Here is a 26,818-nt window from a genome sequence, read left to right on the forward strand (position 1 = left end):
TATGCTTTAAATACTCACGTATTTTTAGTAGAAAAAAAAAGTCCCAGATCAGTTCATATTTTAACTTATACCAGGTTTCCTTGTTTTATTACAAACCAAAAATAATGCAAATAAACTATATTTGTTGAGCAAATCAAACTAAAGTTTAACACTGGTGTTTACTATGACTTGTTTGAGTGTCGGTGTCCTTTATGTTGTTGTTTTACAACAGTGTTTGCTTACAGGAGGCCCTTGCTCTTAGCCAGTATGTTTGAAACTGAACTACTGATGTATTTTTGTTATCTTTTTGGCAGTAGAACTGTTGGGTATTCAAATCTCAAGGTTGCTGATTTACCTCGTATCTCTTCATTGTTTTCCACGTTGGTCCATTGGTGTGGAATGTATGAGGTCTGTTTTCTTTCTGGGGAAAAGCCCTGGAGACTGTATACATTGAGGAGCAGACATTGTCTGTACAATGAATGGAGTAACGAGCTACTGTTGTTTATTCTTCTGTAATATAATTGGTTGAATTCAGACAATAATGTAGCATCTGTTATACTATGCAGGGAAATGTCAAAACAGAAAGCAAGCAGACAGGTGGATTAAAGGGAGAAAAGGAGGGAAAACCAAGAAATATCACATTAAGTTCTGATTTAAAGTAGGTGAAAAGGAATAATCATAACAAAAATGATAACACTAACAACTGTCATATGTTGATCACAGTATTACGTATCGCATGAGGATCAATGCTCAGCACTTGTCACTGAGTGCTGACCAAGTGTCAGCATTTGCTAAGTGGCGTCAGGGACAGGGCCAAGATGGCCGATTAGAAGCAGAGTCTCCCATCAAAAAGAACCATAATTAGCATGTGAATCCTGCACCAGCAACCAAGTATTCAGGTTCTCTCGTCAGAACTGACTAGGCAGCTGGCGTGATCCACAGAGAGGAAGGAAGAGCAGTGTGGTGTGGCGGCCCACCGAGAAACATTCTGCATCTTATGGAAGGATGCTGTGAGGAAGATGTTATTGGCTTTGTTCCTATGAGGAAACTGAAATTCATAAAGACTGTCATTTGCCTAATTCCCAGGATTTGAGTGCATGTCTGTCATACCCCAAAACCCATGTTTCTAACCATAACATTGCATTTAATTAAAACTTTTTAAACTGCACTGTCAGAATACTGACTTTAAGGGGAAGTAGTTCCCAGGAAAGGGTATGCTTCTGAGATACTTGATCAGGGTTCTAGTTTTACAGATATGTTGACTTTGAAACTTTATCAAGTTGTACACTTAAGATTTGTGCACTTTTTCATATGTATGTTATATTTTAATAAAAACTTTAAAACAATTACAAAATACATGATTTTGAACAGAAAGGATAAAGCTTTATACAATACAACACTGACTCAAATTTTGAAAAAAGTTTCAAATATATAAAATATGCCTGAAAAATTAAGGAAGAGTACCTGGGTGATGAAAAAGTTTTGGAAATAAATAGTAATGATGGTTGTACAACATTGTGAATTTACTTAATGCCACTGAATTGTACACTTAACAATGGTTAAAATATTTTAAAAATTAGTGGATATAAACAATGATGGTGATGGCTATCTTGATGGTGAATCTACAGATTAGTTTTAATGTTTTACTTTTAATCTATTTTTGCAATGAATTTATATTACTTTTGTAATCAAGAAAAATGTTTTATAATCTCAAAGATATGGTTGTAAAGAACCACCATTGTGGCCAGGCGCGGTGGTTCACACCTGTAATCCCAGCACTTTGGGAGGCCTAGATGGATGGATCACTTGAGGTCAGGAGACCAGCCTGGCCAACATGGCGAAGCCCCATCTCTACTAAAAATACAAAAATTAGCCAGATGTGGTAGCAGCTACTCGGGAGGCTGAGGTGGGAGAATCGCTTGAACCTGGGAGACGGAGGTTGCAGAGAGCTGAGATTGCGCCATTACACTCCAGCCTGGGCGACAGAGTGAGACTCCATCTCAAAAAAAAAAAAAAAAAAAAAAAAGAACCACCACTGTAACTGAGAAATAGATGATCCCATTAACAGTTTAGAAAATGTGTATAACTCTAATCCACAGAAGTTTATACTTACAAGCAACTCATGGTTTCCCTTTAAGGGACACATGTGGAAAATTATTCTGAACAGTTAATGCAAGGAGGAGTCATACCTCAGAGAAAGGAGATGTTTAATTCTTAATTACTAAAAGTAGAGGCTATGAGATTCACATTCTTCTAGCATTTATTGAACACCTAGTATGTGCCTACAATTATACTAAGCACTTTTACATACATTATTTCAGTTAGCATGTTAGTTTATTCCTTCCCTTCCAAGAGCATATTAAGCATCTACTTTGTGCTATGCACTATATTTGGAATAAGAAGTAATACATGCTCCCATGCCATTATGGAGCTTGCAGGCTAGTAAGAAGGCCAGGCATTAAATAAATAACTATGGTACTAAATAGTGAATGCTGTAATTGACATATCAACTAGCATTTAATTTTGATATACACAGATGTTCATTCATTGGGTTACTAATATATGATAATGTTACTAAAATAGTTTAATATTTGGAAATACTCAGCCGAAACTCATTGCTGTCGCAGAACACCAATATCAGGTAAACTGCCACTCATGCTATCAGAAAAAAGGGCAAGAGTGACTGAAAAAAAAGCAAAAATATATTTTTAACTATATTTCTTATGTCTCCATTTCTGGGCATCCATTTCCCCATATAAAAAATGAGAGTATTGGGCTGTTTGACAAATGCAGCCCCTTCCAGATCTGATATTCTGTGTAGATCTCTTCATTATAAGAAAAGCAACTATCACTGAAGCCTATTATGTGTCAGATGCCATACTGAAAATTTTATATATATATGATCTATATAATTCCCATCTCTGTAATCCCCTATAAGGTAGGTGGTTATTCAGTGCCTCCAGAAGGAAAGTAACCTCAGTCATAGGCTAGACTAGCTTTGTCTATACATTGCAGAAATTTTGAATGATTTTAAAAAAATACTTCAGTATTAGAACCAACCAAATTCACCTGCATGACACAAATTACCTAATTTCTTATCCATACTTGTATCTGAGCAAACTTTTTCTGTTGGTTATTTTAAACATTTTTTAACAGGTAATTTGCATAGGTCAAAATAGGAAGGCATATGCAGAAAACACCAGCTGTCACCTCTTCCACCTTGTTTCCCCTACCCTCGGGGGTTACCATTTTTGCTTCTTTTTATTTGTGTAAGTTTATTACCTCCAAAGAACCAGCTTATTTATTAGCTGACTAGTTATATGTTTCTTTTTTTCCTAAATTATTTCTTTATACTTTTATTCTCAGCTTTCCTTCCACTTATTTTATTGTTTTTTTTCACTAGCTTTTAAATTTTTTTATTACCAGACACTGATAATTCACTAGCTTTTAAAATCTAATTCTTAATTCATTTATTTTTATTCTTTAATTTATAATGGCATACGAATGTTAAGGCTGTGAATTTCCTCAGAGCACTGCTTTAGATGAATTTCATGGATTCTAACATGAAGTCTTTCTCAGGGTTCTAGTCAAAAAAGGTTTTAGTGATTTTTATAGATTCCAATGTTGTTAGGGACCTCAGAGACAATCTCCTTCTAATGGAATGTCACAAATGTGAAACAATGTAATACTAAAACCTGGATTCAAGCCCATGCTAGCCATGAGACCTTCCAACAGTTTGCTTCACGTGCTTAAGTCAAATGAAGGGTTTGGTCTGTCTGTAGGTCCAGAAATCAACCACTAAGATTTGGCCAAATCCCATAGCGAGTTAGTGGCAAAGCCAGAACTAGGACTGTGGTCTCCTTCTGCCAATAAACCTGATATTTGAAGTTCTTTCCATTTTTTAAAACTTTTATTGTGGCAAAATATATATACAGTAACTTGCCATTCTTAAGTATACAATTCAGTGGCACTGATTGTATTCACAGTGTTGTCCAACCACCACCACTATTTCCAAAATGTTTCATCACCCTGAACAGAATTTCCCCATTCCATTTTGACATAAACATAACAATCCAATATTCTACAAACTCTGCAGTTACTTCTACTTGTATTTCTCAAATATAAATATATCTCTGTGTTTGTGTGTGTCTTTTCTGAATGCATCTAATAGCTTTAATTCATACCCTAGAAAGGTATCAATTGGGTGATTGATATGAATGTCTTTGACCACAAATATCTGAGCCCTTCAGTTAAAAAATGCCTTTGCTGTGTAGTTTCCTATATATTTAATAATATGTGTCATCAAGGTGGAATTTATTTTAATTACTTGCCTATTGGGCTAGTACTAAGAAAATGAAAAATACATTATTCTATTGTTCAAGCATTTGGCTTGGCTAATAAATGGGGCAGTGACTTTTCAATGAATTTCTAGAAAGCAGCAGCTTTTTTTCTGGTCTCTTCCTCCCCACGCTCCATAGTCCAGTCCTTCCCACATTTTAACACCTGGTTTTTGCTCTCCCTAGGCCATCCGGCTGTCCTTAGAGCAAGCCCTGCCTCCTGAGCCAAAGGAAGAAAATGCTGAGCCTGTGAGCAAACTGCGGATCCGGACCCCCAGTGGCGAGTTCTTGGAGCGGCGTTTCCTGGCCAGCAACAAGCTCCAGATTGTCTTTGATTTTGTAGCTTCCAAAGGATTTCCATGGGATGAGTACAAGTTACTGAGCACCTTTCCTAGGAGAGATGTAAGTTCCCATACCTATCTCAGTAACTATATCCAGGTGGGAGGTGTGCCATCATTAAAGCTGAACAAAGTAGTTCAAGAAAAGTCCCATGGTGCAGGCAACTACAAGACAAACAGGAGTCCTTCTTTGTTCTGCACACCATTCTCTCCTTAGCTTTTGGAGAAAGTATGGCTTCCCAGGCCAGCAGATATGTACCCAGTAGCCTATGTAAGAAATTAGGTACTAGATCTTCCTTCCTAGCTGTTTTCCCTACTCCAGCATTCCAGTCTTTGCTGAGGTCTCATCTGTATTCCTCAAATGAGATATATTCTGTAGACCTCAGAATATACCTGAGAATTGTATGTTTAACAGCTTAACAGTTAGATATCAGGGTCAACAAATACAGGTTCACTAAGAATGAGTCATGCAAAACAAAGAGTGTTTTGTGATTTGATAGTCTTACTACCCTGGGAAGTTACAGAGGGTGGCCTGTATTCGCTGTGTGCTTGCATTACAGCACAATATTTGATAGTCTCTCATAGTATTCTGGGTCAAAGTAGAGAGATATAGATGTGTTAGATTCATTGCTGATTAAATGGTTGCATCCAAAAACTGTTAACCACTATTTCCTTCTAGGGAACCAAGAGGCTCTGTATTTAATCATTTATTGCTTACCATATTTATTGGCAACCTAAATGAAGACTTTATCAGATTTATAGATTATGAAAAATAAGATTCAAGAAAATCTTAAAATACTGAAACTTACACAAAATGAAGCTGCAGAAATTTCACAGAAATGTGTAGAAATAGATTCCTTTAGTAGAGGTTATGGTTGAATTAAGCTGAATACACGTTAATAACGCATTGTGGCTGCCAACAAAAAAGCTAGCTCCTGTTTTAGAGGTGTAATCCCAACCAGAGGTTTAACTTAATGGTCCTGTTTAACTCTGCACTAAGATAAACTACCCCCTGGGTGATGGGTACACCAAAATCTCACAAATCACCACTAAAGAACTTACTCGTGTAACCAAATACCTGTTCCCCAAAAACCCATGGAAATAAAAAATTTAAAAAAAAACTACCCCTGAAATAGTCTTTAGGCTTCATGCTGAAAAACGAAGCCCGAAGAAATAGGAGCATGTCTGGAGCAGGGCTGGTAGGAAGGTGAGGGAGCTGGAAATCATGTCATTTAAGGAATGTTACCTCTAAAGAAGGAAGGACTATGAGAGATGTGATTGTTGTCTTCAGCTACTTGAAGGAATGCCTTGTAAAAGAGGGATCTGATTTTTTGAGGCTCCAGGGGCAGAACTGGGACCAATGAGTTGAAAGTTACACGGGACAAATTTGGCATAGTGTAACAAAGCATTTTCTAAGAAAGGAATATCTTATGTCATGAAGTGTTAATTTTCCTATCATTGGAGATTACCAAGTACTACTCTTTTCAGCAATAACAGATACATATGGAGAGGGATTCATCCCTGGTATTCCTGCTTTATATGGGATGGGACTTGGACTTGCTTAGCTCTAAAATATACAGTAAATCTTCTGTGATTCCATTATGATCTAGGTATAGTAACCTAGCATACCAAAACCAAGAGTTTCATTAAGGCACATCTAAGTTCCTCACATTGGCTGTCAGGTTTGCAGGATAGAGACAGGAACTAGTAATATCCCCTCTGGGTGGAATGAGGATCTTGCCACTTATTTCTAAGCCCAGGAGACTGTAGTGGATCCCAGGTGCTGACTATTGTTCCTTTTCTCACTGGCCCTGCCTACTGCTCCAAGGTCATCCCCTTTATTTGTATATAAGGCACACAAACATGCACTAGGGAACACATGCCTGCATATGTTCTTACCACACAGCCAAGTATGAAAACTACCTTAACTTCTGTCACTGAAGTTGAACTCTCAGTGTGTGAACATTTAACAAAGAACCATTATCGAAGGGTTCAAGATCAGCCTGATTCTCATACTTTATGTTCTGTGATGAAAATCTCACCTCAGAGAACTTAAAAAACTTAGGAGCGGCCGGGCGCGGTGGCTCACGCTTGTAATCCCAGCACTTTGGGAGGCCGAGGCAGGTGGATCACAAGGTCAGGAGATCGAGACCACGGTGAAACCCCGTCTCTACTAAAAATACAAAAAATTAGCCGGGCGCGGTGGCGGGCGCCTGTAGTCCCAGCTACTCGGAGAGGCTGAGGCAGGAGAATGGCGTGAACCCGGGAGGCGGAGCTTGCAGTGAGCCGAGATTGCGCCACTGCACTCCGGCCTGGGCGACAGAGTGAGACTCCGTCTCAAAAAAAAAAAAAAAACAAACAAAAAAACAAAAAACTTAGGAGCTAAGTTTGCCCTTCCCAACCCTTAGTTTTAAGTCACTCCCTTTCTGAATGGGTCTCATCTTTAAAAGTGGAAGTACTGAAAGAAATAGAGTCTAAGGACTTTGCATGTTAAAATTAAGCTTTACTTTCTTTCGAATTAATTTTTAAAGTTTATTACTGACAGGGATGGAGTGAAAATATCTTAAAAGGAGCTAGGCTTTTTGGTCATTATTAAGAACCTCTTTCCATAGGGTAAAACTCTGGACTGTGGAAAGTTGCTGTTGAAAGGAAACTGGGGAAATGTGATGTGAAATGTAGAGTGTTCTTGGGCCTGCTACTATCTCCCTGTGGTTGCCAGCATAGTGCTTCATATATAAGCATCAGTAACTGTTGTTGAATGTTAATAACCTCAGGCTCCCCTAATCTCTGGTTCCAGAATGAACAGAGAGGCTGGTCCAAATGAGAACAGATGCTCTAGGCCCACCCAGATTCGAGACCTAAACTAAGAAAGCCCACCCAGGACTCTTTAGGCCTCCTAGAGCCAGGGGTGGGGTGAGAGTTAAAGGCCCTTCATTCTTCTCTGAATTCTCTTTCAAGTCAAATGACTAGTGTTTTTGCAAGGCTATTCTGTAACAGCCATCTGTGTCTGTAAGGATTAGGATCTAATTTGTAAAAGTCATCTTAAATTACAGCCAAACTAAAGACTGTTAAAAAGCACATCTTAAGGCCTTGCCTCTTTAATAACAAATAATATAAGCCTTAACTCTAGGAGTCTTAATTGTGTCTTCAGCCTTTTCTCCACAAAGCAGAGACTGGTTTCTCAGCAGAGGACCTGATAAGTGTTCTTCTGTACCTCCCATGCCTGCTACCCGCCCCCAACCAAAACAATACTTCATGTTAATATTTCCCAGCTGTCTAACCATTTACTAAATGTCTGCTGAGCATACTTCCTTGAACTGAGCACTGTAGGACAACCAAAATAGCCGCAGACATAGACCTTCCCCAGAAAAGCTGATTCAAGTTGTGGAAGCATTGAGTTACTTGGTTTTGGGCGGTGTGTGTGTGTGTGTGTGTGTGTGTGTGTGTGTGTGTGTGTGTGTATGTTTTCCCCAATTTTGCTAATAACAGTTTCCGGAGCTCTACCTCCTGGATATGTTAGAGCCATGTGAACAGCAGTAGCCCATTTGCCTTACTTGGGCATTGCCTTGGAAATGAGGTAGTTGAGTCCTAAAAGCTGAGTAATGACGCTCACCCCACTACTCCTCCTGTAGGCCAACTCCTATCTCTGAGTTAGAGTAAGGGATTGCTGCCAGCTCCCCCAGCTCCCCTCCAGACCTACGGTAGCCCAAACATAGGCCCTTCCCAGAAAAGCTGATTATCACTCATGCCACTTGGTAAGAGGTTGTCAGTATCCCCCAGCCTTCCTCTTCTGTGCCACTTCCTTATCTTCCCTTTTCTCTCCTCCTTCCTTTTCTACCCCTTCCCTTTTTTCCAATCCTATTTTACCTGTTTTATCTTCTCCCCCATCTTTCCATTCTTCCCTTCTCCTTATTTCTTTATCCCACAACTCTTCTTTCTGCCTACTCTTTTTCCATTTTTTGCCTACCCATATCCACATCCCTCAGAGGAGCTCTATCTACAATTGGAAAGTGAGACCTTTCAATTTATAAAATGAGTGGAAATCCTAGGAAAGGAGGATGAGGAATGGCAGATGAACTCTAAGAGTCCACTGATAGCCCATATGTATTGCCAATGATATAATGACACAGCCCCTGTTCTAGCCTAGGGAACATGCCTTTTTCTAGATCTATAGATGTGAATCCCCAAACAGACAGACATGCATTCAGGAATAAACTGTTTTCTTATATTTTATGTCTAAAACAAAGTAATGAGGGAATTTATATTTTGCCCCAGCTTTCTAGGTTTTTATCTCTGTAACTATAACTCTTAATTTTTGTTTCTCCCTCTAAGACTTAAAGGAATAGGAGAATGAGTATAATCAAGCTCCAGCATGGTTTTCCTAGAGTAGACCTTCAGTAAAAGTTTGTTTAAATGTACTGGGGGAAAAGCCTTTCAAATTTGGGGTATACAAATTCTTTCCTCTGTCACCCATCCACTTTTATTATGCTAAGCACCAAGCTAAACACTGCAAACACAGTGAAGAAAAACAATGGCATCGATCTCACCCTTGTAGAATTTACAGTCTGAATCCAGAAGCTACAGCTGGGTGAAGTTTGACTTGACTTCATTGATAACACATGGATACTATTTGCCACCATAAGGAGATAGAAGCAGTTTAATTCGCATTTAATTCATGTATTTGTTCTCTCATTATAGCAAAACATTTGCTGGGCAACCGCTCTTGTTTCAGCCTTCATACCAGGTGCTGGTGATACAGAAATTTTAAAAAAATTGTTACTGACCTTGAAGAGTTCACATTATAGTAAAAACACACATCCAAAACAAATTGCATTGCAAATTATACTCACAGTTAGAAGGATAAGTAATTTCAGCCGGCAGTGATAACGGAAAGTATTATAAAGGAAGTTAATTTTACCTGAGCCTTGCACAGAGAGATGTTCAGTGAGTGGAAGCAGAATAGCAAAGTCAGAAGTAAATGGTTCAGTGGTAGTTAGTCTTGCATGTGAATCCCACTCCATCATACTGAACATTGGACAACTTACTTGACCCTGCTGAACTTTTATTTCTGCATCTTTGAAAGAGAAATGATAATGTCTGACAGGGTTGTGGTAAGAATTATATTAAGTGAATATAAATTACTATATTCGTAGCACATAAAACAGTATCTGCTGTAATAATCCTAAATAGAGAGAGGCAGAAGAGGTGGGAAGGGCTTACAGTTAAAGAAAATGTGGCAGCAGTGAATTCTTTCTCTAGAACAGTGATGGATATCAAATTTGAGTTACAAATATCTAGCTGTAACCCAGGCTTAAGAATATATCATTGAAATCTTAATATCTGATATTTGCAAAGGATCTCAGAGATATGAAGGCCAATGCTGCCACTTTACTGGTGGGAGAATGAAAGCAGGTAAAATTAAGCACTTAAGTCACTTGAACAAGTATAAAAGCAGAGCTGATACTGACATCCAAGTTTTCTTACGACCATTGCTTTTTGAGATTATTGAGTCCATTTAAAAAACTGTTAATAAATTATAGAGTTCCATTTTAAAATTAGAGTCATAGAACTAGAAAAATCAACATTAGAGACCACCTAGTAAATGCAATAAATTGCAGCTGCAAGCACCAGTATTTAAAAATATTTTGTACTTCAAAAACCTTCCTATGGTAATACCTCTAATATTGCAGTGGGATTGATTTTCAATTTATATTAGACTAAGTTTTATTTTTTAAAAAAACAAGAGCCAGAAGGAAAAACTTTAATGCCATTGAATGACTGTATCTTAAAAGCTTTGTTCTCAAAATAAACCAAGATGAAGCATCTAATTGGTGAAATATATGTTAAAGGTACTACTGCTGAGCTTGTTCCATTCCCCTCAGGTATTTTATATCACTATATCTGGTTATTTGACATTTTTCAGTATCCCTAAATAATCAAGATTCAGATAAAAAGAACTATGATTGTGTAATAGAACACAACTAGTATCTAGATGGTCGCAACGTTAATTTTGCCTCTAAACTTCTCTCAAATCTGTTCTTTTCTTCGCTTTCCCTCTATACCACTGCCCAAGTCGTCATAGCCCAAATTAAACCTATGGCTTCCTAATTCATCTCCCTGCCTCCAGTTTTGCCTCCCCACATCTGTGCTCCCCACTGTCTCTTGAGTGATTTTTTTAAACGGTTTTGATGATGTCTGTCTGTCTCCTGCTTAAAAGCCTCCAGTGGTTCTAATGGCCTGTGGAAAAAGTCCAAACACCTTACCATGGCATACAAAATGCTCAAAATTTCACACCATCTCCTTTTCTCACTTATTCTGATTACCTCCTCAGCACATGCATCTCATCATTAAACCACAATAAACTGCTTGACTGAAAGAAACAAGAGACCTCACTAAGGTACAAAATACATTTACAGAATTATCCCACTCCTCTTCTGTCAGCTTTGGGAGATACCAAGACAGGTGTGGTGTTAATATCATTCAGCAGATGGGGAACATGAGGTCTTGAGGTGAAATTACTTTCTTGAGAGTGTACATTCAATTAATTAATGACCACTGAGGACTGCAGTCCAGGCCTCTTGATTGGCTTATTTTCAAAAGTTATGTTGTAAAGAAAAATGGTCCTGGATTATTTGACAGGACACCTTAATTTTTAAGTAGAAGTCATTTGGTAAAAACTGTTTACATAATATTTACAACATTCAAAAAATAGTAAATGGCAAAAGATTTAAAAGAATAATACAGCTGCTGCTTAAATAGGCCTATATATGAAACTCTAATCTGACACAACAGCAACCCAATTAGAGGGAAAAATACTAGCAAGGGCAGTTTATATTTCTTCAGGTTATTCATTTTGTTTAAGAAATTTATTTTCTAAATTCTAAGTTTTAAATTTTTTAAATTTTAATTGTTGGCCAGGCGCAGTGGCTCACGCCTGTAATCCCAACACTTTGGAAGGTTGAGGCAGGCAGATCACTTGAGGTCAGGAGTTCAAGACCAGCCTGGCCAACATGATGAAACCCTGCCTCTACTAAAAAAATACAAAAATTAGGCCAGGTGCAGTGGCTCACACCTGTAATCCCAGCACTTTGGGAGGCCAAGGTGGGTGGATCATGAGGTCAGGAGTTCAACACCAGCCTGGCCAAGATGGTGAAATCCCGTCTCTACTAAAAATACAAAAAATTAGCCAGGTGCGGTGGCAGGCGCCTGTAATCCCAGCTACTTGGGAGGCTGAGGCAGGAGAATCACTTGAACTCGGAGGGCAGAGGTTGCAGTGAGCTGAGATCGCACCACTGTACTCCAGCCTGGGTGACAGACTGAGACTCCATCTCAAAAAAAAAAAAAAAAAATACAAAAATTAGCCAGATGTAATGGTGTGCACCTGTAATCCCATCTACTTGGGAGGCTGAGGCACGAGAATTGCTTGAACCTGGGAGGCGGAGGTTGCAGTGAGCCAAGATCATACCACTGGACTCCAGCCTGGGAGACAGAGCAAGACTCTGTCTCAAAAAAATAAATAAATACAAATAAAATTTTAATTGTCATATAATAATTTTATATTGTTATGGGGTACAATGTGATGCAGTTTTGTTGTTGTTGTTGTTGTTTGAGACAGAGTCTCACTCTGTCATACAGGCTGGAGTGCAGTGACGCAATTACAGCTCACTGCAGCCCCAGCCTCCTGTGCTCAAGTGATCCTCCCACCTCACCCTCCTGAGTAGCTGGGACCACAGGTGCATGACACCACACCCAACTAATTTTTGTATTTTTTATAGAAATGGGATTTTGCCATGTTGCCCAGACTAGTCTCGAGCTCCTGGGCTCAGATGATCTGCCTACTTTGGCTATCCAAAGTGCTAGGATTACAGGCATGAGCCACTGTGCCTGGTGCAATGTGATATTTTGATATAGGTGTTCATTGTAGAAAGAGTAAATCAAGCTAATTAGCATATCTGTCACCTCACCTGCTTTTTTTTAAAGGTGAGAACGTTTAAAATACTCAATCCCTGCTTTGGAATAGGGAAACTGAGGCACAAAAGAGGTTAGGTAACTTGCCCAGTGTCATAGTAAATATCAGAACTAGATATAAACCTTAGGTATATGACTGCAGAGCCTGTGTTCTTAATCCTTATGCCATCATGCTTCCTGAGCCAAATAAGAAATAAATCAGTCAGGTGGATTATCATCTAGAAAAATACTTTCAAGGCTGGGCATGGTGGCTCATGTCTGTAATCCCAGCACTTTGGGATGCTGAGGAGGGCAGATCATCAGGTCAGGAGATCGAGACCATCCTGGCTAACATGGTGAAACCCATCTCTACTAAAAATACAAAAAATTAGCCAGGCATGGTGGCACGCACCTGTGGTCCCAGGTACTTGGGAGGCTGAGGCAGGAGAATCACTTGAACCCAGGAGGCAGAGGTTGCAGTGAGCCGAGATTGCGCCACTGCACTCCAGCCTGGTGACAGAGTGAGACCCTGTCTCAAAAAGAAAAAAAAGAAAAATACTTTCAATGTGTAAATGAAGCTCAGTGTTACATATTTGGAAAGATTTCATCATCTCTGATTTATTCATCTCACCTTATAATTCCTATTTCTGGGTCACTGCCAGATGCTGGTAAAATATACACTTAGTTGTATTTCACACCCTGTTTATCCAATACAGTTTTATTTTGCCAGCCACTCTGCTTAGTGCCAAGGAATAAGTCATGGTCCCACATTTAGGAATATTTCAGCCTCTCATACAAACAGTCCTCATACTGCAGTTCATGCAGTGGGTCCAAAGAATAGTCAAGCAAAAGGGGCAATAGATCCCTGCTTGCGTGGGTAACCAAGAGAGATTGTGTAAAAGAGATAGCAGTTGAACAAAACTGAGATGGATAGGATTTTTTGGTAGGTTGCTAAGAGGAGAACATTCTCCAGCAGCTAGGACAGCTTGAGGAAAAAGGTCTAATGTTGAAAAGCACAAAGCCATGGCTAGATGGTAGAGTGTAGACCAGACTGGCTGAAACAAGAGGGCTTTGTCTAATAAAATCCTGAGAAAAGGCTGAAGGAGGTTTGGGGACAGGATATATAAAACTGGAATACTAGGCAAAGGAGCTTGGCTTTATTCCACATAAAATTTGTTGAGTAACAGAATGATGTAGTCATCCATTATTCTCATCACAGTAAGAATAACTACCCATACATTATTCCGTAATTTACAGATTTACATTACCTGGCATTACATTACATAGCAGGTGCTCAATAATGTCAGTCCTTTGATCTCTTTCTATTGGCATTATCTAAGCGCTCTCATCCAGTCTTGTGGCAATAAATGTGATATACAGAGTTACAACTCACAAATATATATATCCAGTCTAAATTCTCTCCTCAACTCCAAACATGTCTACATACAACTATCTACTTAGTATCTCCACTTTGCATCCAGTAGGCGTCTCACATGAAACATAGTCAAAACTGAATTCCTGATTCCTACTCTCCCCCAAAACCTGCTTCTCCCATAGTCTTCCTTATCTGATTAAATGGCAGCTTCATTCTTTTTGTTCAGGCAAGAAACCTTAGAGTCATCCTCCTCTTTCTGTCCTTTCTCCAACTCATAAGCAAAATCTGTTGGTTTTACTTTCGAAGTATACCGAGAATCTACTTCTCACTACCTCTACAACTGAACCGTAGCCAAAGGCACTTCAATCTCTTATTCAGATTATTATAATGATATCCTACTGGCCTCTGCCTCCATCTGTGATCCCCTTCAATCTTGTTTTCAAAAAAGACAGTGATTTTTTTTTAATAAGGCAAATCATGTCACTTCTCTTTTCAAACCCTATAATAGCTCCCCATCAGTTCAGAATGAAAGGCCTTTCTCGATCTAACTTCCTGGCATTTCTCTGACCCCTCTCCCACTCAGTCATTTCCATTTACCTTGGCATCTTTGCTATTTGTACAACACCATGAAACATGTTCCTACTTCAGGGCCTTGCATTTGCACTTTCTTCTGCTGAAATAGTCTTCCTCTAGATAGTGCTCATGCCCTCACTTCCTTCAGATAGCTGCTCAAATACTGCCTTTGTATTGAGGCCTTTGCTGACCAACCCATATAAAATAATAGTCTTCCTTCCCTGCCCTCTCTGCCCTACCTTCCCCACCCTGCCAGACTGACAACCCCTATTCCTCTTATCCTGCTCTCTTTTTCTCCACTGAACTGTTCTCTATCTGACATAATAAGTATATAGTTGTTTATTGTCTCCCTGCTACTAGAATAAAAGTTCTTAGAGGGCAAGAACTTTATTTGTTAACTAATACATTCCTGGCACCTAGGACAGTACCTGAAACCTAACTGATGTGCAGTAAATACCTGTTGAATGAATGAATGAATGATGCAAATGAACAAACAGCCTGTGAAAAAATAATAATGCTGTCTTCTATTTACTGAGTTCCCCTTATATGTTCCCATTATATGTTAAAGTGCTAGGCACTTTACAGGTATTATGTAATTGAATTCTTACAACAACCCTATGAGATCGGAGTATCCTTACTTTACAGTTAAGAAATCAAAAGCTCAAAGAAGCAGATTTCAAACTCATGTCCAAAACCTTTTATACCAGGCAGATATTATCTCCATTTTATAGCTTCAAAACTGAAACTGTAAATTAAGTGTTTTAACCAAGATCACATAGCCAAGCAGTGGCAGACCTGGCACTTAAATGTGACGGTAGTGATTCTTTCTGTTATATCTCACTGTTAACCTGGAAAGATGAATTAACATGGAATAAAGACTGAAGCCAGAAGAATAATTAAGGGTGTTGTAGTCTTTAAAATGAGACGATAGAAATACCACCAGGCAGGGGAAGATTGGAGAGATGGTTGGATGTAAAGGTTACCAATGCCCAGACTAAGTATTTGGTAAATGGCCCATAGATTCTCCTGTCCTCTGTATACTTGGAGTCAGACAGATCTTTGTTCTAATGCTGGCACTTCCACCTGTTAGCTGAGGTACTCTGAGTACATCATTTCTCTTTTCTGTATTTCAGCTACTTCATCTTTCAAGTGAGGATAATGTCATGTGTCCTCACAGATAAATTGTGATGATAAGATCAAAAGTGATAATGAAAATACTTGGTAACTGGCAGAGGGCCATGCCATTTGAGTTGGTAATGGCTAAACCTCTTTAATCCATGTCCCAAAATTCACTACTTTTGACCTGTCTCTGGCCTTTTAAAAAATAAGTTTTTAGACACATTCTTCATTCTTAATATGACAGTGACTTGCACTTTGCCAGTTGCATTATAACAGACTCTTCCTTGGAAGAAAGTCCACTGTTTATTGCAGTCCCCTTAGTAAAATGCAGTAAAAATGTGTTCTGAGTCTTGGCAATGACAGGGAGACAGCATGATGATATAACACAAAGAACCAACAATTAGGGGGGCCTTGGGCAAGTCACATAACCACACTAAACTGGTTCTTTCACCTGTAAAAGGCAGATAATAATAACCTCCTTTGCACTGGATATAAGAATTAAGTGAAGGCCAGGTGCAGCCTCTCAACTCTTTGAGAAGCCAGGGCTGGAGGATCACTTGGGCCCAGGAGTTCAAGACCAGCCTGGGCAACATAGAGAGACACCCACATCTCTATAAAAAATAAAAATTTAAAAATAAAGAATTAAGTGAGGTAATGTGAGGACACAGACATGGCACATGGTGCATTCAAGATGTGAGGCTTTAAGATGTGTAGACCTTGTGCTGGGAAAGAATAGCACAGCTCACCAACTAGACCTACCTCTGGGTGTATAGGATGACACCACACCATCTCACTTTCACTCCTACTTTCCTCTAAGGAAGCATATTCTGTCTTTTCTCCACATTACTTTTTTCCACAAAGCAAAATCCTCTCAGCAAGGGTTACATGGAAATGTGACCAAACTTCCGAGAAGTTTTGATTGACTTTTGTTGGTAGAATTTTCTGCCTAGTTCTAAGAAAAGTTGGGCCTGAGCCTTCCAAGAGGTGGTGGATCTCCGATGTGAAGGTTTTCTTTGAAATTTTTATGGCTGATTTCAGGACCTCTTCAGTTTTTACAGCCTTTTCCAGCTTTCAGTCAGACAGAGGAATTAACAATTATTAATTTCTGTTCCATGCCAGACCTTGTGCAGACATTTCAGAAAGTATTCTCTCATTTAATTTTCATTCAACCCTAAAGCATAGATAGTCCTATTTTACAGGTTAGACAACTGGGGCTAAGGGACGTTAAGTGCTGTTTCCAGCACCACACACATAGTAACTGAGATAATTGGGATTCTAACCTCAAAGTCTATGCTCTTTACCCTAAACAGAAAACATTTTCATATAATGTGTTGGGGGTCCCCAAGACTATCTCTAAGTTCAGTGATTTCCTAGGAAGACTCATAGGACTCAGCATATAATCACACTTGTGGTTATGAGTTGTTACAGCAAAAGGATACAAAGCAAAATTATCGAAGAAAAAGGGTACATGGGCAAAGTCCAGGGGAAACCAGGCACAACCTTCCAAGGGTCCTCTCTCAATGGAATCATACAGGACGTGCTTAATTACCTCCAGGAGTGATTTGAGACAACACATGTGAAATGTTGCCAACCAAGGAAGCTTATAGGGACTGTGCCCAGGGCTTTTATTGGGGGCTGACCACATAGGTACACTCTGTCAGACATATACCAAAATGCCAGACTCCCAGAAGGAAAGCAAGTGTTCATCATAAACTATATTGTTTGCACAAACAGTTTAGGCATAATGAGCTACTCTTACCAGTTCTGGGAATAATGGTAACCCTTCTCAAACCCAAGTTTCTAGTTGCCAACCTTGTAAGCAGGCCTTTCAAACACTAGCAGTCCTGCTGTGTTAACTTTTCTCTGAACATGTAACTTTGTTTTTTAAGATATTCTTGTCTCAAATTCACTTCTGGAGTTGACTGCTAGGTATGTAAGGGGCCCTCTGTAGACAGAGAAACTTCCCACCTTCTATTCAAACATAACTTGGTCCCGTAGCAAAGGGTATAAAAGTAGTATCAGAAGAATCCTAACAAGCACCAATCAACCTGTATCTTCAAAGGAGATTTTCAAGACATCATGAGGGAAGCACAATCCCTAGAGATAGCCATCGCCTGGTGTGTAGAGTATCAGTGTGTTCAATGCAGATTTGCCCCACATTCTATAACGGTCTGCACCGAACCCCTACGGTTGCCCTTGAGCCTGCAGCCACTTTCCCTCACTGCCTGGGGAGAATACTTTCTTCAAATTGGCTACTTTAAAAAGGGGAGGAGTTGTTGATATTTATTTTTCTTGCTTGTTACTATAAACAAATACAGATCAACACTGTAAGGATCAACACTACCTCTCCCCAGTCACATTTCATAGGCATTGTAGACTGAATCAAGAAAACACACAGGTTGTGGAGTCAAATGGATCAACTCTTCACTGAGTGATCTTAGGTTACTTAATTTCTTGGTAAAATGGAAGTAGCAATACCTGCTTCAGAAGCATGTAGTGAGCATTTAAAACTCGATATAAAATGTTTCATTCATATATATGTGATTTCCTAGGAAGATTCATAGGACTCAGCATATAATTATGCTCAGGGCTATGAGTTCCTAGAGCAAAAGGATACAAAGCAAAATCAGCAAAGAGAAAAGGTACATGGGCAAAGTCCAGGAGAAACCAGGCACAACCTCCCAAGGTTTTATATATATATGTGTGTGTGTGTGTATATATATATATAATATTGATATATATTGATATAACATATATAATATATAATATATATAAAATTAACACAGGGTAAGAATCTAATAGTGTAGCTGGTGTGATGGTAATGGTGATTATTTTTCTTCCCAACCCCATTCCCTCCTTCCTATCTCTTTTTTTTTTCTTTTTTTTTTCTGTGTTTTGGTTTCAAGAAGACAAAGAATCTTTGTCCAGTATTAACTGTTTGGAAACTACCAGTTTTCAAGTAAAGATATCAAACAATGTGCCTTACATGCCTAATAACAAAAGATTGAGAGTGATGTTCAATTAGAAATATCTAGAGTTTAACATTTGTCTTCTGTTTTACCAAACCAGCAGATTTCTTTCATAATTGGAAATATTCCTGAGTTACTTTATGGTGTTTTTCCTAGTGTGAGAGACAGGTGTATTTCCTCATAGAGATTTTTTACCTCATTTATGTCAGGGCCCTCTGGGAGTTGCTCTTTATAAGTTCATTTAGGGCAGCAGCTATACTGTCTTATTTGCCTTTGTACCCCCAGTTTCTGGCACAGGACTTACACAGGTCTAGCACAGAGTAGGGGCTCGCTGAGTTGTGGGTAGGTAGGTGGATAGATAGATGAAGAATGACAGGTATACACTTTGAAGGGTGTGATGATAATTACAACACAGTCTTGTCTATAAGGGCCAACCAAGTCTGGCAGGGCAGATAACGACAGGAGAAGATCATCCTGACAGACTTGTGGCACATACTGTCAAGCTAGATACAACATGAAAAATACACAGATTTGGCTGAATAAAAAGTCCTCTATCAGTGGTGCAGACTGTAATAATACACCTGAGGTTAAGAAATTAGAATATTATTCTATAGGCTGTGGGGAGCTATTGGTTTTAGAACTGGGAAATACAATTGATTCCCATTATTCACAGTAGTTATATTGTATAATGTTGCCACAAACACTGAATTAGTGGATACTCAACCACTGTTCCTAGGGGAAATACAGGGTTAAGTTCTTGTGAGCCTCTTGTCACATTTTCATCAACCACTCAATGCATAACTTTGTTATGTATGTTATGTGTGTTTCTGTTTAGAGGCACTTTACTTAGGCCAGGTGCTGTGGCTCACGCTAGTGAGCAGTTTGGGAGGCCAAGACAGAAGGATGGCTTGAGCCCAGGAATTTGAGACCAGCCTGAGCAACATAGTGAGACCCTTTACACACACACACACACACACACACACACACACACACACACACACACACAAATACTTAGCTGGGCATAGTGGTGCATCCTGTAGTTCCAGATACTTGAGAGTGAGGTGGGAGGATCACTTGAGTCTGGGAGGTTGAGGCTACAGTAAGCTATGATCGCACCGCTACACTCCAGCTTGGGCTAGAGAGCCAGGCCCTGCCTCAAAAAAAAAAAAAAAAAAAACGTGTGTATATATACACACACACATATACACATACACACACACATACACACATATATGTATAGACACATTAATATATACTGTTGGTTCATTAACATTGAATTCATAGCTAATAGTCCTAAAACTCGTGCCTGAGTGAAACTTATCTAACACACATATTTTCTCCACAAGGCACATCACAGCCCTCCTTCACTTAGGAACACTAGACAGCACTTCAGCACTATGATTGGGAACCATTTTAAACAGGAAAATCACTAACAAAAAGCACACAAATGTGAAAAACATGACACTAAATATACTGCAAAAAAAGACATTTTGAAAACAGAAAGAAAGGAATGGGCATTTGCCAAGCAGGAGAAATGTGAACAAAATCATAGAATTATAAATCAGTATGATATGTTTGGGGAATTGCATACAGTTTTCTGTGATTGGAATTTAGGCTATGAAGTCAGGTACAAAGGGAAATAAAATAAGAGATGAAAAAATATGGAAGAGTTTTCTACGTATTAATCCAACCGATATTTTTGAGCACCTGCTATGCACAAGACGTTTGGGATATGGTAGTGAATAATTCTATGAAGAACTATACATGGAAAAATGAGTATATTCTATGCATAGTACTCCACAGAATTCTTTACTACTATACGTCCACTAATTGAGGACAGAATTCTTGCCCTCATAAAACCATTTATAATGCTAGTTTGTTGGTAGGTATTAGGCCCTATGTTAAAAATGAAAGATTGAACTTAGAGCTGCCAAGTGGCTTATACAAACTGACCTAGCTAAGTTGCAGAGCAGTGGCTTCACCTAGGTCTTTTGATTCTACATTTCTGCCTTTTCCCCACTTCTCAACACTGTTGATTATTCTGATTAGGAAGGATTAAAGTAGTGAAAGCCTGGGAAAGGGAGACCAGATATGACTATTGCACTAGAAAATTAAACAGGCTGTGGGAGACAGTACTAAGATGGCAACAATTTGGGATGAAGAGAAGGCAGCAGAATCAGGAAGAAGGAAGGATCAGTGGGATTTAATAATTGGCTATGTCAAGGTTGAGGGAGGATAGGAAGAAGGAGTTTTCAGAGGTGACTTAGAGGTCCCGAGCCTGAACAACTAAAAAGATGGTATAGTACCATAGGCAAAAATCAAGGAAGATAAATGGAGAGGCAGGTTCACTTTGGGATTTGTTGAGTCTGAGGGGCCAGGAGAAAGTCTAGGTGGTACTTTCTAGCAGAGAATAGAGATTTAAACTGTGAGGATGGCTCAACACCAGAAAATGCCCCTGGCAGTGACTGGAGCAGATTTGAAGATAAGCCATAGAGAGACTTTATTGGGTAGTAGTTAAAAAACTGAGTTCTGGGCCGGGTGTGGTGGCTCATACCTGTAATCCCAGCACTTTAGAAGGCCAAAGTGGGAGGATTACTTGAGCTCAAGAGTTTGAGACCAGCCTCAGCAATGTAGCAATACATCGTCTCTACTAAAAATAAAAAAAAAATTAGCCAGGTGTGGTGGCACTTGCCTGTAGTCCCACCTACTCAGGAGGCCGAAGCAGGAGGAACACTTGAGCCTGGAAGGTGGAGGCTGTAGTCAGCCATGATAGTGCCATTGCACTCCAGCCTGGGTGACAGAACAAGACTCTGTCTCAAAAAAAAAAAAACGGCGGGGCAGGGGACACTGAGTTCTGGAGTCCCAGACTAAATCTCATCTTTACCATTTCCTAGGTGTTTGATCTTGTGTAAATTACTTAGCCTCTAGGTAGCTCAGTTTCCTCGCTGTAGGATAAGGATAATGATAGTACGAAATTCATAGAGCTGTTGTAAAAGTGAAATGAAGTGATATGCGTAAAGCACTAGCATAGTAAATGCTCAGCATTTCTAAGCCATTATGATGAAATTGATGGCAAAAAGAGGAAAGAGTTGCTAAACCACAGACATATTGAGGGAACCAGTGGCATTTTATGAGAAAACCCATCATTGTATGCTTCTGACCAGATCAAAGAAGTGCACAAAGGAATTTTTTAAATGTGTTTGAGGTTATTACAGCCATTTCAGATGAGCTGAGTAGAATTCAGAGCCTTAAAAAATTTGCCCTTACCGCTTTCTAACTTATTTACAAAGGACTTGGAATGGTGGGAAGCGATGACAATGAATATAGCTATTTCTTTTTGTGCCTATTGTATGCCAGGTATTAGTTCCCTGAAAGATAGATATTGTCTCCATTTTACAAATAAGAACACTGAAGCTCAAAGAGTTTAAATTTCTCAGTATTGTCCAGTAAGTGTCAATATCAGTATTTGATTCACAAAACCCAGGTCCTTTCCCCATACTATGCCGAACATAAAATGGAGTGACTATTACTGTTTATGTATATTGATATACTTAAACCTTTTCAAAATTATTATTATTATTTTGAGACAGAGTTTCACCCTTGTTGCCCAGGCTGGGGTGCAATGGCTCAGTCTCAGCTCACTGCAACCTCTGCCTCCCAGGTTCAAGCAATTCTCCTGCCTCAGTCTCCCAAGTAGCTGGGATTACAGGCATGCACCACCATGCCTGGCTAATTTTGTATTTTTAGTAGGGAAGGGGTTTCTCCATGTTGGTCAAGCTGGCCTTGAACTCCCGACCTCAGGTGATCCACCCGCCTCAGCTTCCCAAAGTGCTGGGATTAAAGGTGTGAACCACCGCGCCCGATCGATAACCTTTTCAAAATTATTTACCCTTCCCCAAATAAACTTTTACTTTTTTTTTTTGAGACAGGGTCTCACCCTGTCACCCAGGCTGGAGTACAGTGGTGTGATCACAGCAGGCTCAACCTCCCCAGTAGCTGGGACTACAAGTGCACACCACCATGCCTGGATAATTTTTGTATTTTTTTTTTTTGTGCAGAGATGGGGTTTCACCGAATTGCCCAGGCTGGTCTCAAACTCTTGACCTCAAGCAATCTGCCTGCCTCAGACTCCCAAAGTGCTGGGATTACAGGCATGAGCCACCACACCTGACCAAGAAATCAAATAAGCTTTTGAAGGCTGTACATACAATCTAATCTGATTCTATCCAGCCATAAATTAAAAATTGTTAGTTCTGTGCTCTGTATTCTAGTTGCTTTCGCAGACATGCTTTGCTCACTTAAAGTCTGTATAACAACCCCATTGTAAACACAAACAACTGCAAATGTGTATGTGCGCAGATTAACCTTTTGTAGACACTCCTTATAATTTTCAAAGCCAGTACTGAAGTTCTAGAGTGCGTCATTAGCGCATGCATCAAATGGCAGATTCCCCAGGACCTCACCACAGTGCCAACTGGATCCCCAGCCTACTTCACCAAAACCACACCCTGTTCTTCGTCCAGAACCAGGACCTCAAGCCTTCAGATTTAATGTCTAAATCTGAATCTTCATGTTTGGCTGAATCCCAAACCTGAAGATTCTTTTGCTATTTCCATTTTTTTTTTCACTTTCCCTCCTCTAATTGGCTTTATGTAAGACCTTGTGTGAACAAGCCTTCCTCATGCATGCATTCTTTACTGTGAAAACTAGGGGCAAATAACCTATTTTCTAGATGAAAAAACTGAGATGCAGAAATGGGAAGTAACTTGCCCAAGGGTTAGGAAAACCAAAAGCAGAAATGGCTGGTTCAAGTTTACATAGTCACAAAGTGAAGGTAAGATATACATTTTTTAAACAAAAAATTGTACACATGAAGTTTGAGACAAGGAGGAAAGAAAAATGTGGAACTAATTGACACCCTAGGGCTGAGCCAGGCATTTGCCTTCCTTTGTAGTTTCCTGGTACCCTTTTCCCTCTTGTGGCCCTTTACTGTTCTGAATTTCAGTGTTCTAAATTCTTTTCTTGTCAGCATTCTGCCCTAGACTGTATACTCCTGAGAGCAGAAATAGTGTCTTGTTTACTCTTATAATCCAGGACCTAGCATGGTTTCTTACATGTAGTAAACACTCCGGAAATACTTGTTTAGTAAATAAATTAGAAGAAATAAAATGTTCCCAGCTATTCATCCACTGTTTTTGGTTGGTTGGTTGGTTTTATATTTTCCATCTTACCAGTCAGAAACTCATGATATCTTCATAGCTTGAGGACAGGCAAGTGAGGGGCCACATTATAGTGACATTCCTGGTTTCTTTCTCTCTCACCCTCCCCTTACCTCCTCCTTACATGGTCTTGGAAGTAAAACTCCCAAGTTTGGGGGAGGAGGCATGGCAGGAGCATGGACTTTCTAGAACTCAAGCACCAGAAGTGACCCATCTGATTAAAATTTTCAGATGTGTTTTTATAGCCAGTTGTCAGCCTCTCATTTTGACATCTCCAGCAAGACGTTCTTAGAAGAATGTGAGTGGCACAAGCCTGCAGCGTAGTCCCTGCTACTCAGGAGGCTGAGGCAGGAGGATAACTTGAGCCCAGGAGTTCCAAGCTGTAGTGCACTATAATTGAACCTGAATAGGCCACTGCACTCTAGCCTAGGCAACATAGTGAAATCTCATCTTTAAAAAAAAAAAATTTTTTTTTGTTTGAAACAGAGTCTCACTCTGTCACCCAAACTGGACTGCAGTGGTGCCATCTCAGCTCACTGCCACCTCCGCCTCCCAGGCTCAAGCGATTCTCCTGCCTCAGCCTCCTGAGTAGCTGGGATTACAGGTGCATGCCATCTACTGCCCGGCTAATTTATGTATTTTTAGTGGAGATGGGGTTTCACCATGTTGGCCTGGCTGGCCTGGAACTCCTGACCTCAAGTGATGCGCCTGGCCCCCAGAATTTTTTTAATCAAAAAAACAAAAGTGAGAAGAATGTAGTGCAGTAGGAAGGGGGTTAAGCTGGGAGCCACATCTCCTGGGGCAAAATTTTAATTCTTCTAGCCACTTGTTATGTGATCTCAAGCAAGGTACATATGTCTCTGGGTCTTTTTGTCTTTATCTAAAATATGAAGAGATTAAGTGTTTTCTTAATTTTCTTTCAGCTCTGATATTATGTGATTCTGTGATTAAATGACCTGGATGTTGATAATACATGCCCCATTGACAACTCTCTTCCGAAAACTAGAACAAAACCATTGGCTTCCTGGTCCTACTGGCTTTATTTAAGATCATCTTCTTTCTTTTTATATGACGGTATCTCTGTCCCAGGCAGTTTGTGAGGACTTAAGCTTTTATTTACTGTAGCTGGAGGCTCCTATAAGCTAAGGCTTTGACAATATTTCACATTTATTTATCTGAGCTAGAGCTTAGGATCAGGTGGCAGCTAAGTCACTTAAGGTTATTCAAATGCATTGAAAGTGTTGCTTAATAATTCAGAACCAGTTTTCTCTGTTTAGAGTATTAAGATTTTTTAAATCCTTCTAATTAGCCAATTCCAACAGCAGTTTAAATAGGGAAAATTCTGTCCCCTCTGAAAGGGCAACTGATGCAGACTTACTGTCAGCCCCTGTGTCTGTGCAGCAGAATTGACAGAAGCTAGAGCCAGAGAGCTTCCAGAGCCAAGGGAGCTGCTGGAATGACCTGCTGATGGTATCACCAGCGGAGTCTGCCTGCTGTAGGAATGAGGCTGGGGGAAGAGGTCTGAGGATGCAGCTCCTGTAGACTCTATTTCTTTGGATTCGTGGAGGCTCTAGGGAGGAGTGGGGAGTTTCCATTTAGTCATTCAGTAGATCAGTCTTTCAGCAAACATGTAGTGAACTTACACTGTTTCCAGCAGTATGCTAGGACCTGGGGATAGGTAGCCAGTAAAATCTCTATGTGCCCTCAGAATTCAACCTGGCTGGAGAGACAGACTCATAAACAAATAATCAAAAGGCACAGCAGATAACTCAGTGTGAGACTGTGGCTGATCCCTTGAGCTAGATCCTCTAGGATCTCTTGCCTGGTCAAAGTATAAGAATGCTGTTTTAGCAAAAGACAGGGTTGGCATTGCCAGTACCTGCTTTCCACTTTAAACACTGACCTTGTGTCAGCCAGCAGACCTTGGCAACTGCCTTGTCTGAGGATCCTAAGGTAAAATAAAGGTATTAGTTCGGTAAACATGGATTGACCACATGCAGGATAATGGGATAGGCATATAAGGGAGAGACCACAATGAACATATATGGTCACTGTGTTCCATGAGCCTATGGCCTAGGGAATGATTCCAGCTATGATTAACTCTGTTATAGGAATAGGAGAAAGATTAATTTAGGCTCTGTCACTCAGGCCTGATTTTATGGAGAAAGTAGCATCTGAGCTGAGCCTTGAAGGACATATAGGTTGGGACAGGTAGAACTGGAGAGAGAGGACAGTCTAGGTGGAGGAAACAACACAGCAAAGGTTCAGGGAGGAAAAGCACAAGACATATTTGAGGAATAGCAAACTGCTCTAATTGTCTGGCACATAGGGTCTATGAGAGGATAATATTTAGAGATCAGCATAGTAAGCAATGTTGGGGCCAAGCCCCTACCACCTGTTCAAAAATTTAGACCCAGATTTCCCTTATTTGATGTATCTTTTGAGAGAAAATATTTTGCCACTTCTAAAATGTCGTTACTGTGATAAGCTGTGATGATGCTCATAGCAGGTCCATAAGGTGATACACCAGACCGATATCAACATCCTTGTTTAACAGACAAGGAATCTCAGAGGACAAAAAGTCACTTGTCCTAGAGCACACAGGTAATCAGAGCAGTATGCTAGGGTCAGGAGACAGGTTTGCAGTTCCCCAAATGGTGCTTGTTCTCTGACTCCCCTCCCCAGTTCTGAGCCCTGACCCTTTGTGGATATGGCAACTAAACTGATAGGGAATAAGCATGAAGAAAAGGCTGGACAGGTAAAATGCATATCTCCAGCCACCTTCAAGTACCACTTTCCTAGCATCCTCTCTTCCTAAATACTTTTCTTTCTCATCATGGTACTTTTGCTTAAGCCCAGGAGTTTGGGAATTTGGGGTATAGGTTTGGTATTGTACAGGCCGCTGCTGGACCAGCCTTCAAAGAAAACACCTGCTCTGTTCATGATTCTTGCCTTCCAGTTT

At 39.9% G+C, this 26,818-nt stretch overlaps 1 protein-coding gene and 1 long non-coding RNA gene across 5 annotated transcripts in view; one reads left to right on the forward strand and one right to left on the reverse strand.

The window, feature by feature from the left end:
• The window catches only part of FAF1 (Fas associated factor 1), a 502,796-nt gene that overhangs the window by 463,673 nt on the left and 12,305 nt on the right, over positions 1-26,818 (forward strand). For both annotated transcript variants that reach the window (XM_055255394.2, XM_063627483.1), the window contains exon 18: positions 4,503-4,718. In XM_055255394.2, coding sequence (XP_055111369.1) covers positions 4,503-4,718 — 216 coding nt within the window. The remainder of the gene's footprint in view (positions 1-4,502; positions 4,719-26,818) is intronic.
• LOC129469133 (uncharacterized) overlaps positions 9,053-26,818 on the reverse strand; it is a 47,634-nt gene continuing 29,868 nt past the window's right edge. For 2 of the 3 annotated variants that reach the window (XR_010117666.1, XR_010117665.1), the window contains 3 exons: positions 10,918-11,024; positions 9,573-9,728; positions 9,053-9,401 (listed from right to left, as the gene is read on the reverse strand). This is a non-coding gene — a long non-coding RNA (uncharacterized lncRNA). Of the gene's footprint in view, positions 9,402-9,572; positions 9,729-10,917; positions 11,025-16,427; positions 16,737-26,818 lie in introns of all 3 variants that reach the window. The other variant, XR_008652918.2, reaches the window with a different exon arrangement.

Source organism: Symphalangus syndactylus, chromosome 12 (genome assembly GCF_028878055.3).
Source record: "Symphalangus syndactylus isolate Jambi chromosome 12, NHGRI_mSymSyn1-v2.1_pri, whole genome shotgun sequence".
NCBI lineage: Eukaryota > Metazoa > Chordata > Mammalia > Primates > Hylobatidae > Symphalangus > Symphalangus syndactylus.